The sequence below is a fragment of the Quercus robur genome, chromosome 11 (genome assembly GCF_932294415.1).
Source record: "Quercus robur chromosome 11, dhQueRobu3.1, whole genome shotgun sequence".
Lineage (NCBI taxonomy): Eukaryota > Viridiplantae > Streptophyta > Magnoliopsida > Fagales > Fagaceae > Quercus > Quercus robur.
The window spans coordinates 55,808,632-55,820,308 of record NC_065544.1 but is presented as its reverse complement, the minus strand read 5'-3'; the positions used below and the strand labels follow the sequence as shown (position 1 = coordinate 55,820,308).

General features: G+C 34.6%; 1 protein-coding gene across 2 annotated transcripts; it reads right to left on the bottom strand.

Annotated features, from left to right (window-relative positions):
• Window positions 1-366: 366 nt before the first annotated feature.
• On the bottom strand, window positions 367-8,489 carry LOC126705873 (alpha-1,3-mannosyl-glycoprotein 2-beta-N-acetylglucosaminyltransferase). Of its 2 annotated transcripts, none has more exons than XM_050405100.1 (19): window positions 8,197-8,489; window positions 7,925-7,975; window positions 7,746-7,833; window positions 6,826-6,888; window positions 4,674-4,702; window positions 4,498-4,574; window positions 4,364-4,409; window positions 4,152-4,214; window positions 3,759-3,825; window positions 3,620-3,688; window positions 3,449-3,518; window positions 3,278-3,339; window positions 3,044-3,133; window positions 2,856-2,950; window positions 2,096-2,158; window positions 1,957-1,995; window positions 1,702-1,872; window positions 938-1,065; window positions 367-774 (listed from the first exon to the last, which is right to left on the bottom strand). In XM_050405100.1, exons 1-18 carry the CDS (start codon window positions 8,266-8,268, stop codon window positions 949-951), a joined length of 1,332 nt encoding a protein of 443 aa, XP_050261057.1. In that variant the 5' UTR covers window positions 8,269-8,489; the 3' UTR covers window positions 367-774; window positions 938-948. The 2 variants fall into 2 exon arrangements, with proteins under 2 accessions (XP_050261057.1, XP_050261056.1); XM_050405099.1 differs by having other exon boundaries at window positions 4,668-4,702; window positions 8,197-8,488.
• Window positions 8,490-11,677: the final 3,188 nt, after the last annotated feature.

Below are 11,677 nucleotides of genomic sequence, written 5' to 3'. Positions count from 1 at the left end.
TTTTTTTTTGATAGAGTGAAAAATTTTAAAACCACTAATAAACCCAAGTGATAATGAATATGATTTGTACCAATATCACATCAAATATGTATATATATATATATATAGTTGGTCTTGAGTTTAAAAGTTTACACTTCAATTTGTGATATTTCTAGTATTACTCTCTTTTTTTTTTTTTCTTTTTTTTTTGGCTACTAATTGCCAAATCCTACAATTTCAGGAATTTTCGTATGAGATCCATAAAGAGCTCTCCTTAGTCTTGAGTCTTGACTCGAAAGCCTCGTCCTATTTAATATGGTGGTGCATAAAGTATAACCCTTTGTGAATCTATCGTGGTGAGGTTCATTTGATATCAAAACTGCAATGTGTCAACAAGTACATCTGATGCCACAAATCAACAATTAGAATTACATTCTCATATTGTGGCTATCCACCAAAGAAAATAAAAGGGCTTAAATAAAAACTGAAAAAGTATACACTTAAGTCATGGCATCTTCTTGCCTATATATTAAGACCATCTGCAAATGTTTAAACCTCAGGAGATAACCACCTTGACGAGCGCAGAGATATGTGTCTGCTACATTAAGTTGTTAAATGTGTCAATTACAGAAGTTGGTATTGCTGTTGAGAAACTCAACCTGTGAACTCGGGGCCAGATCCTTTAGTGTAAATGGTGCTGTATGTCTAATTGTAACAGTGCCCCGTCTACTTCGAAAACAATTCTTTTGCCTGGACTCGTTGTCTAATCCAGTTAACATATTCTCTCCCCATAAACTGTCCATTAAATGAGAGACAATCATTCGTGCCAATTAATAAATAAGAACTCATCACTAAGTTACTCTCAAAAAAATTTCAACAGTTTTAAGCAACCAATATTGAAGGTGGTTCTGGTGATGTTACAAGACAATAATGAAGTGTAAGTGGTCACTACACTAACCTGTTTTTGCATCAAGCACCTTCAATACCAAGCTGCTTGAGGGAATCTGGACCAACAAGGAATACACGCCTTGAGGTTTGGTACCGGAAAACAACTACTCCTTTATATGCTGTCCTTGGTATACCATCCTGGAAAATAGAGTAAAAGCAAGAAGATAAGCATGGCATAAGCTTTTATGAAAAAGCAGCAGAAAAATCAGTTTCAAATAAAGATAATACAAGCACATTTGCAACAACACATAAAGCCAAAAAGGCCAGATTAAAATAATTCAGCTAGAATTCTGTCAATGTGCTAGTTTCCTAGTGCAAGTATTGGAGTGTGTAAGAGAGAGTGAGATCAACTCCAACTTTTCATTGTTTCCTTATGTCAAGGTGAAAACAAAAGCACCATTAGGTTCATTACCACACACTTGATTGAATGCTACATTCAAAATAGACCCAAAACATTACAAGTCAGACTGACAATAATAGCTAGGCAAAAAGGAATTATCCAACCACTCGATAATAAGAATGCCAAAGAGGATTTCAAAATCTTTTGAATACCAAGTTCATCACTTCCTCTGCGCAATGATAACAGAAATTGTATGCAATTATTTAGCTTAAAAACTCTGCTGTTATTAATCAAAGCTCTAGCACTAACAAAGTCGATGGACAAAACAGGAATTATCCACCATATCATCCACTACATTCAAATAAAATCGAACATTTTAGTCCCCATATGAGTTTAAATGAAAGGAAATGTATGCCATAACCGTGAGGGATTACCTTCCACTCTTCAAAAATTCCAAACTGGTTTGCGATGCGTTCAAACTCTGGTTGGTCTTCGTACTGTATTCGTACATCACCATCTATATTATATGCCTTCAGAACAACATCTGTTCCGCGGACAGGTTTAGCCTTTTTCACCATGTCACCAAAGTGCTTTGTGAACTTCTCCTAAGAAGATTAGAGGATATTTTATATAACCATAAATGTAACAAAGGCTGCAGTCACTTCAAAAAGAACTAAGATATATTTTACCTCCATCAAGTAGCTCAAATCCATGGACTTCCAGTCAACCTTTTGGAAAGAAAAGGAAGAATCTTTAAAATTTAAAATGTAAAAGAAACGAGTACTAAATCAAACAAGACAGAATAATCAGAGAGAAATTGGTGCTAACCTGGACATCATTAAGCTTAATTGGCTCAAGGTATTGTTTAAAAAACTGCCCCATGCTAGAACCCTACAAGAAATCACGTAAAGACTTCAAAAGAAATCCATAATAAATCCACATTGATAAAGACAGCTACATCCACATTTTTTCAATGGTTAAGTTATGCACTCAGAGGGTTTTGGACCCAAGACCTCACCCTAGACCTTGCTCTTACAAGGGAAGGAGGTGCCATTTGAACTAGAGCTCATTGGCATGGCTGCATGCACTCTAGGTTTACTTTAATCACTGAGTTAAGTCACTAATATTCCTCAGTGAAACAACAAAAATCAGCACAGCATTTAGCATCAAACTTTAAATGGTACTTCAAAATTCTGAAAATGGGTGATTTTCAAATAAAGATTCAAAAGAAGTAGACATCTAACAGTATATTATCCATTAAAAAAATTTGTTGACTGCATATAACCAGGTTGAATTGTCCAATGTAAACACACACATTTAATTCACTACGTTAATTTCCTGAATATTTGCTGTTGCAAGGAACAATTTTAACTGTCTAAGAAGATTTGGTGGCATCACTGATAAATTTCAAGTATTTGACTGCATGCACATATAATAATAGACATTCACTGACTAAATATTCCAATACATGCTTGCATTACCAGCAAACCTCAGGTGGGGGATAATGAAAACCTAAAAACCAAATAATAATAATAATAATAATAAATAAATAAAAAATAAAAACCTTAACACATAAATCAATACATACATGCTCACCAAAATTGTAGGTTCTGCACACTTCTGGACGAATAAATTGTCGACCTTTGTGATTCTCTTTTAACCTCAACCAGTCATCCCAGTAAGTAAGGTTTTGTTAAAGAAAATTTTAAACAGAGACGCATCAATATGTATGGATAGTTAGATCCAAGCACAAAAGTAAATTAAAACAAGGATATGCCTTAGGCCATTTTGGAGACAGCTCATCCCATATAGATCTAGTCAGCATCCACCCAAGTCCAGGAAAGAAATTTGAACGATAGAGTGCATCTGCAGAGCACATCAAATAGCAGATCAGGCAAACAAAAGTACAGGAAAGTTCTGTTTCAATAATTATCAAAATATTATTTAAACATTAGCAAATAAAATGTCTAATCAATGAATGATACTAAAAGGGGGATGAAAAGAACTTACAAGGATCATGCACAAACTGCTTTTGTCCATTGTCGTTCCATGAGGAAACGGCCATTATGGACCTAGCATGGTTCAAAATCAAAAACATGATAAAAATCAATTTTGGAAGTATAACTCAAATAAAATGATATCCATCATTTAAAAGTTTTGAGTTCTCCCAGAAGACAGTACTTATCCTTGTCGAGGAGTGCTGCTGCAGCCTCAAAGTAATCAAAAAAGTCGGGTGCAATTTCCATATCATCTATGCACAGAGATATTATTTTATCAGTATACACTTGTTCCACAAACTTAAAGGAATATTATAAGAAGTGAAAGAAAAAAAATAAAGCAACAATGTTTCACCTTCAAGTATGATTACTCGGCTTAAGTTATGCTTATAGAACAATTCATCCAATGCCCATTTGTAATGACCTAAAAATAAGCAAGTACATAAGCAGTGAAGTTTATAGAAGTTATCAAAGAAGGAGCAAAATATCCTTACGAGCAATTTTATAGTATGCAACCATCTCTCCAGGCCTTTCAGTTTTCGGTGGTTCAGAATCCAAGTGCTGCAGTGAAATGAAGTCAGTGTTCAAGGTAATCTGGACAGCTCTCAAGTTAAGGCTATTCCTAAGGACATAAGTTGATGATTGAACATTAAAATCACTTTCTAATTAAAAGTATATGAGTATACCAACAAAATCAAATCTTTATATAACATGATAAACTTGTCTCATGTTCATTTAAAAGCACTGCCAAGGAAAATTTACTTTGAAGATATATGATACATACAGGACAGTTTTAAAACATCTACATGTTTGACAGTTGCAAGAAATCCCTACTATCCAGTGGTATTTGACCACGAAAAACAATTTCACAAAAGCACAACAGTTACCTGCATATATGTCAGCTGATCATAACTCAATGCCTTCCTTTTAACATCTGGATGTGATCCATCCTGAGAGAAAATAAAAGCCACCATGCTTGGCGGTGAGTCTCTTCAAAATCACAGCTTAAGGAATAACATAGTTTTAAGGGCATCAAGCATGCCCATAACACAAACCTTAATTTGTAAAACAGCACTAACAAGCCTATAAATGTAAGTACCTGGGATACAAAGACAGGATACTTCAAAGCAACAGAACTTTGATATCTGGAAAATGGAGAATCATGCCAGAGGGTCAGCTGAAAATATGAAAAACTGAGTTAAAAGCACAAAACATAGAATGCAGTGAACATACTTTAAGACAGAATTAATTGTCCTCTCTAAATAATCTGCACGATTGCATGCCATAATCACAACTGCAGCCACCGGCACCTAATAAGTTTGGCAGACCAACTTGTCAGAAGGATTAGAAGCAAAGACCCGAAACAACAAACATGGTTAGAAAACATCATATTTCATCAGAACCTGTACTTTGTCAGTCAGTCTCTGTAGGCCCTTTCCTGAAAATTTAACAAGAGAGGATGCTAAGTGCCTTGTGTCAAACAGGAAATTTCATATGATATCAAAATGACATAAAAGAAAAGAGCCTGAACGCAACAGCAAAGAAATCTACTCAATAATTTGGAGACTCACAAGTAAGGAAATCACCAAGTAACCAATTAATTTAAAAACAAAAAACTAAGGTCGATTGGCCGTAAAGAGAGCAGCAAAGGAAATAAATCTGCACAATCCATAGAAGACAAACATGAATAGAGAATTGCCAATGTCTTTCAAGGCTAAAGCATTCTTCTTCTTCTTTTTTTGATAAGTAAAATATTTTATTTGAAAGAGAAGCTAGTATGAATAAGCAAAGTGTTCATTGAACCACTCCTAAATCATTACAATATGAGATTCAAAAGATCTAAAAATTTAGAAAAGATGATGCAGAGACACTACCCAATGTAGTCAAAGATCTTAACATAGATTGCATAATGGGCGTTACATGCCATTAAATGTTCTATTGTTCCTCTCTTGCCAAATTGTCTACAAAACACATAATTGAACTGCTTTCCATATTTTCGAACTCTTGTGACGATGAAATCTTCCTTGCCAACATTCTAGCATCTATTGCACAGTTTTTGGCATAACCCAAGCTACCTTGAGTTTAGCCAATACAAATTACCAATATCCCAAGCCACTAAACAATGAAGTAAGAGGTGCTCAACTAACTCCGTACTATTCTTGCACTTAAAACACCAATCAAAAACCTAAAGACTTTGTTTTTGAAGATTGTCTGCCATCATAGTTTTATCCAAGTAAAACAACAATCAAAAACCTCAAGACTTTGTTTTTGAAGATTGTCTGCCATCATAGTTTTATCCAAGTTATAAAAAATAATAATAAAAAAAATTTAAAAAAAAAAGAAATAGAAGAAGCAACTTTCTAAGATACTGTCCTCCATTAAAAATTGTACTCTTGTAGATTCTCTAAGAAAACCATTGTACTAATGTCAAACCCCAAACTTTCTATCCTTAGTCAAGCTCTAGGATAATTGATCCTCTTGTTATTAGACGGAAAGTTTGAGTACTACAAATCAAACAGATTCTCCACAGAATCTAATTCTTAATCCTGAAAGGACTGTGTGAATTAAGGATTCCAATGCCATGTACCTCAATTATCAACAAGATACATGGTGATTGAGAAATCTTATCCATTATTAATCTAAACAAGCTAAGAAAGAACTCTTTGAGAGAGCAATCCTTACACCAACGGTCAAAGCCAAGATGAACTCAGGAGCCATCTCCAACCATAAACCTAATAAGTTCAGAAAAAGTATTGCACACTCCTTTAATACTTTCCATAGACCCCTAACTACCACCTTTGTCCAACAGCCATGTTTCTCCATATTTGCAAAAATCAAATGTCACCAAAGATGTTCATTCTCGACTCCAAACCTCCACAACCATTTCTTTAAAAGGGCTTGATAAAAGTACTCAATTTTCAAATCCCCAATCCTTCCCCTTCCATTGGTGAACATGCCTTACCCCCAATTCACTAGATGGAATTTAGAAACATTGCCCTTCCCTCCCCACTAAAAATCTCTCTTGAAGTTTTCTCAACCTTTTTAAATAGAAATTGGTATGGTAAAGAATCACATGGAGTACGTAGGAAGGGAAGCTAGTTCTCCCCGAATGCCTTTGAGAACGTGAACCCAGATTCATCAAATGATGAAGACATTTTTTTGGGGGGTGGGGGGGGTATGCATTGCCCTCTCTCAAGATTGGTCTTTGAAGCTCTTTTTATTTCAAATTAGCTATTTTCAAGTTTCCAGCCTTTTGCCAGCAATTAAAATTCACATATAAGTAGAAAATTTTTTCCAAAATGTAAACAACTAAACCATATTTTTAATTTGATTCGATATATTTGGGAAGGATTTACTTGTGTACATACATTTTTTTAAAGATTACACAACCTGAACATATATACATGCATGCTTTGAAAGCATATAGGGAATCACTTAATCAATATCCACAAATTTTCAAAATAGCAGTGATTATCAGATGTTATGCATGGGGAAGGAAATATTAAGAGATAAAATAGACTTAAAAACAAGAGTTATGTTTAAGTATTGATAAACACGCACTTTCAAGTTCTTCAACAAGGCCCTTCAGTTGTGCACACTCTTGCTCTCGGCGTTTCCTTTCTTCTGAAATAGAAGCAGTCTTAAAAGAATAAGTACCAATAAACTCTCTGTTAATTATTAACAACTTAGACAAAGAGAAACAGAAATAATGAAGCAATAAAAATAATCCTTGTCCAGATCCTTGTGAGGAACTACATATATGAAATGTTTTCACTTTTTGACAGGGGAACAACAGCGGACAAAAAATAGCCACAGAATGACCATGCAATGCCCAAGGAAGATCAAGCAATTATGCAAAATTGACTACCACTACCATGGGATCACGTATGCGTTATGTCATATGCGAGAAATTTATCTCAAGTGTTAAAGTTAAATATGTGCCACAATCATAGTGACAATATGACCCAAATCAAAACATGGATTTCATTCGATGACCTAGACTGATTGCTCCATAAGGATTTTAACAAAATTTCCCCAATACAACAGCAACAACCCAGCCTTAGTCCTAATAATTTTGGAGTTGGCTATGGACCCTCAACAGACTAATCACAGTTAGCCACATGTATTGTTTTTCACCATTCTATCATATCCAAAGTCATACTCTCTATTACCTCCTTAATTAACATGTCACAGTTACAATTCCAAATTAATCAGAAACATTTAATGTAACTCATATCTAGATGATGGCCACATTCTTCAACCATTATGTGTATCTGCTGATCACTTAATTACCCAAAAACTTTAACACATTACAATCACCGAATCGTGACCAAACCAATGGCTCCCCAAACTTTCTCATAGTCTAACACATCTCTTGGAAGAGACCTTGTAAAACCAGTAACTGATGCGTGATGTTCCTAAAACAAACATCTATAGCAATATCAAAATTACAAGAAAAAGAGACAAAACCACACACCCACCTTCAAGTGCCACAATTCGCCCTTGTTGCATGCTTATTTGATCAATTAGTAATCGCATTTGAGTCGTACAATGATTCTCTTCTTCAACCTTTCAAAAAAAAAAATCAATGTGCAACCCCATGATAAGTTTATTAATACCCATAAAATTCTCTTTTAACAAGCATCATGATTAGACATACCGCAGCAGCAAGGCGATCAGCATATTCTGTTTGTGTAGCGAACAGTCTCATCTATTCAAAATCAACCCAAAAAAAAAAAAAAAAGAGGATTGAGAAAGCTAAAAGCTTTGTAACATAAATACCCACATTACAAAATTGTGAAATGAAAAGTCCTACTACTTTTTCAGAGAGTATTATTGAGTGATATTCATGGCTTTAGCAAAATTGGCACAAAACAACAACAACAAAAGGAAGCAATTTGAGCGTGAATTCTGAGGAATCGATAGTGGTACCTGGATGTAGATGAAGGCCACGGCTGCAACGACGAGAAGGAAGCGATAGTCACAGAAGACCATGTTCGCCATTTTTTTTTTACCTTCTTTGAGAAAAATTGAGTTTGTTTTATCAAAAATTTTACTATGAATTTGGAAGAACTAGAAGCTAAGCTAAAGCTAAAGCTTCCTCTGCAAAACAAAATATTTAGTTTTGTTTTGTTTAGTTTTAGGAAATGGTTTAAGGTTCAGAATTTCATTTCTTTAGATCCGCGTGGGTTTACTCTCGACTTGGCTCTGAAGAGTCAGTCAATTCACTCTGTTTATTACTACATTTTTATTTTATTTTATTTTATTTTTTACAAACTAGAGTATCTAGACCACTTTGACTCCGTCAAGACTATTCTCCAATATGTACCACATCCCTTTGGTGCGTCCCTCCTTCAAAAATATAAGTAAAAATATAAGTGTTTGAGAGATGTGAGATAGTAAAGGTCGGGATTCAAGTTTCATATATATATACTTAGATTAAGTTAGAGTAGAATTTCTATTTTGTATTAAAAAAAAAAAAAAAAAAACTATTTTGCAATATGTAATCTTGTCTTATGCTCCAGGTTGGTCAAATATGTTGACAAGAGCTTTCAAACCCATAATCTCATAATTATCATAAAACCTTAGGCTTTGCACGTGTGATGAAACTTTTTTTTTGTTCTTTTCTGGTCGGATGTCATAATTTTTATTTTCTTAAAAAAAAAAAATTGGATAAGTTTGTTTTTGAAGATATGGATTAATAAGAAAATGTCATATTTTGTAGACATTTTAAATAAAGTTAGAAATATATTTTTATCGGATTGTTCTTCAGTTTTTTCCCCTATTCAACTTAAGAGATATTTCTGAACTATATAAAAGTACAGTCCAAAGAGGGGAATCCTCTTATAAATAGTATAGATTACTACTTGCTAACATGGGCCACCTTCATCTTCTTACTTTCTTTCTTTCTTTTTTTTTAGGTTTTAATTTTTTTCATAAGAGAAATATAATTTGGCCCGTATACATTATTTTGGTCCCTAAAATTTATAAAGTAATAAAGTTTTATAAAATGAAAGTTATTGGACTTTAAAGTAAAACTAGAAATCTCATAAGTTTAAAAAAGTAGCATTATTGGTCTCGTTATTAATTTTTTTTAGTTAAAAAGTTATGCATTAGTATATGACTCAATTCTATTTATTTGAGCAATTTGTAAATGCATCTATTTAAAAAAAATTATTTGTTTTAGCTATAATATATATATAGATATAAAGATATATATATTTTGTAAACCAAAACTGAAAATTAAATGATATCAACTACTATCAAACAAGCACGTATTTAAAATTCTAGCATTCTTTTTAAGATTAGATTTTATGACCTTATTGACAATTAAATAATTTCAACTTGCACCATTTGAACCTTTTGCAGTAATGTGGGGGTAAAATTCATCAGTCAACAGTGGGCCTTGGTATCCGTGCGGAGCCCAGCCATAACAGGAAGTGAAGACATGTCTAGAGGACTTCCAGCCCAATCCTGTTGGGCCGGGCTTGTTTAAGGGGCGTCCGAGGAGGAGTGTCTCCTCGGACGCACCAAATGGGAGTCCAACGCACACCTTTTACATGGTGAGAACTTGTCCAAAATCAAAGGGGGGTGCTAGACGTGCAAGGGGCAACCACAACTACTGCATTAAATGCAAGGAAACTACTTTTCCAGCCGCATTAATGAAGAAAAGACAGGAGAATAGTATTCTCTTGGCCAGTGCAACTCACAGAAAAGAAGAGGGATGTCCTATGAGACAGGCACTCAAGTAGAGGCCCAGATGGTTAACAAGTGTAGGGTCATTACCAGTTGAAGGACGCTATATAAGAGAAGAAAATCCTCATGACCAGGGGATCAGAAAAAGAGGGAGAAAAAAGAAGAAAAAGAGAAAAGATAGAGGAGTTCTGTAAACAAAGCATAAGAGACAGCCCCATGGACTGTTATCCCAGGGAGTTTAATGAAATATCCCCACGTTCAAGTGGTTGCATGGCTTACTAATAATTACGTTTACTCTATCAAGACCTAGTTCTGTGACCCACTCTCTACAAATTCATTGTTGAGGGCTCTTTTTAATGTGGGGACATTAGAAGGCTTTTGTCCGCTCTGGGGAGCCAGTCCCTCACGGTTTTGTCCTCGTCCCCGAGTGTGGAACCCCAGGATTTTTGCCCTTGTGGTGATTGACACCTAGGCTCACCCGAATCCCACATCGGTTAGAGAACCCTCCCACTCAAGGTTTATAAGCTTCTGGAGCGACCAAGAGTGTACCACTACTACTACACACTCAAGGTTTATAAGCTTCTGGAGCGACCAAGAGTGTACCACTACTACACATGTGTAGTAGTGGTACACTCTTGGTCGCTCCAGAAGCTTATAAACCTTGAGTGTGTAGTAGTAGTGGTACACTCTTGGTCGCTCCAGAAGCTTATAAACCTTGAGTGGGAGGGTTCTCTAACCGATGTGGGATTCGGGTGAGCCTAGGTGTCAATCACCACAAGGGCAAAAATCCTGGGGTTCCACACTCGGGGACGAGGACAAAACCGTGAGGGACTGGCTCCCCAGAGCGGACAAAAGCCTTCTAATGTCCCCACAAGTAATATAGATATTTAATCTGTAGATATAATTTTGAAATTCAGAAAGATAACATATCTATGTAACTAGTTCTCTTTTTTTTTTTTTCTTTTTTTAATACAAGATATAAATTCTATTCTATGTAACTATTTATGTAACTTTCTTTTTTTGAGTAAAAATTATTTATTTAACTAGTTACAAAACAAGCACGTATTGCCTTGAGATTTTGTTTTAGTATAAGATTGGCCTAGATTCGACTTGAATTGGTTCAAATTTGAGTTCCTTGGCAACAAACAGTTGGATCTTGCACCAATTGCTTCCTTTCATGACACCAAGCTCTGTTATCTTTGCGGTGGAGAAAGGTTAGACTTCTCTTCTAGATCCGATTTTGATGTTTTTTGGGGTGAGTCAAATTGTAATGTTCTCCTTAGAGAAGCATATGAATGTTTGCCAAATTGTATTGATTTTTTTGAAGAGCATAGCAATATTTGCATTTCAGATTGGTTTAATGAAAGGTTATTAATCAAATTCTTGAACTTAAAAATAAAGGATATCATTAGCCTATCACTTGAACCCCACAAACCCTTTCTTGGAAAGTTAACTCATCATCTCCAAATGAGTTGGCACAGTCCTCCCCATTAAATCATAGTTAATGGTTAAGATTTAAAGTTAAAGTAAATGTAGGGTTCCTATTAAAAAAAAAATGTAAATGTAAATTATTTATAAAGTTTAGGTTGAGCCATTTAAAATTTAAATGGTTAAATTAATCTATAATTATAATTATAAAAATCTCAAAAAAAAATCAATAATTATAAATTTTTAAATAAGTTGGCACAATTTAGAACCTTCATTTTCTCTAATCTAA

What these genes read in the sequence shown, in the direction of transcription:
- LOC126705873 (XM_050405099.1), bottom strand. Translation starts at nt 8,268, where the DNA reads ATGGCGAACATGGTCTTCTGTGACTATCGCTTCCTTCTCGTCGTTGCA. An exon ending in TGGCCTTCATCTACATCCAG is followed by an intron (nt 7,976 to 8,196) that starts GTACCACTATCG and finishes GATTTTGAATAG; the next exon opens with ATGAGACTGTTCGCTACACA. An exon ending in CTGATCGCCTTGCTGCTGCG is followed by an intron (nt 7,834 to 7,924) that starts GTATGTCTAATC and finishes TTTTTTTGAAAG; the next exon opens with GTTGAAGAAGAGAATCATTG.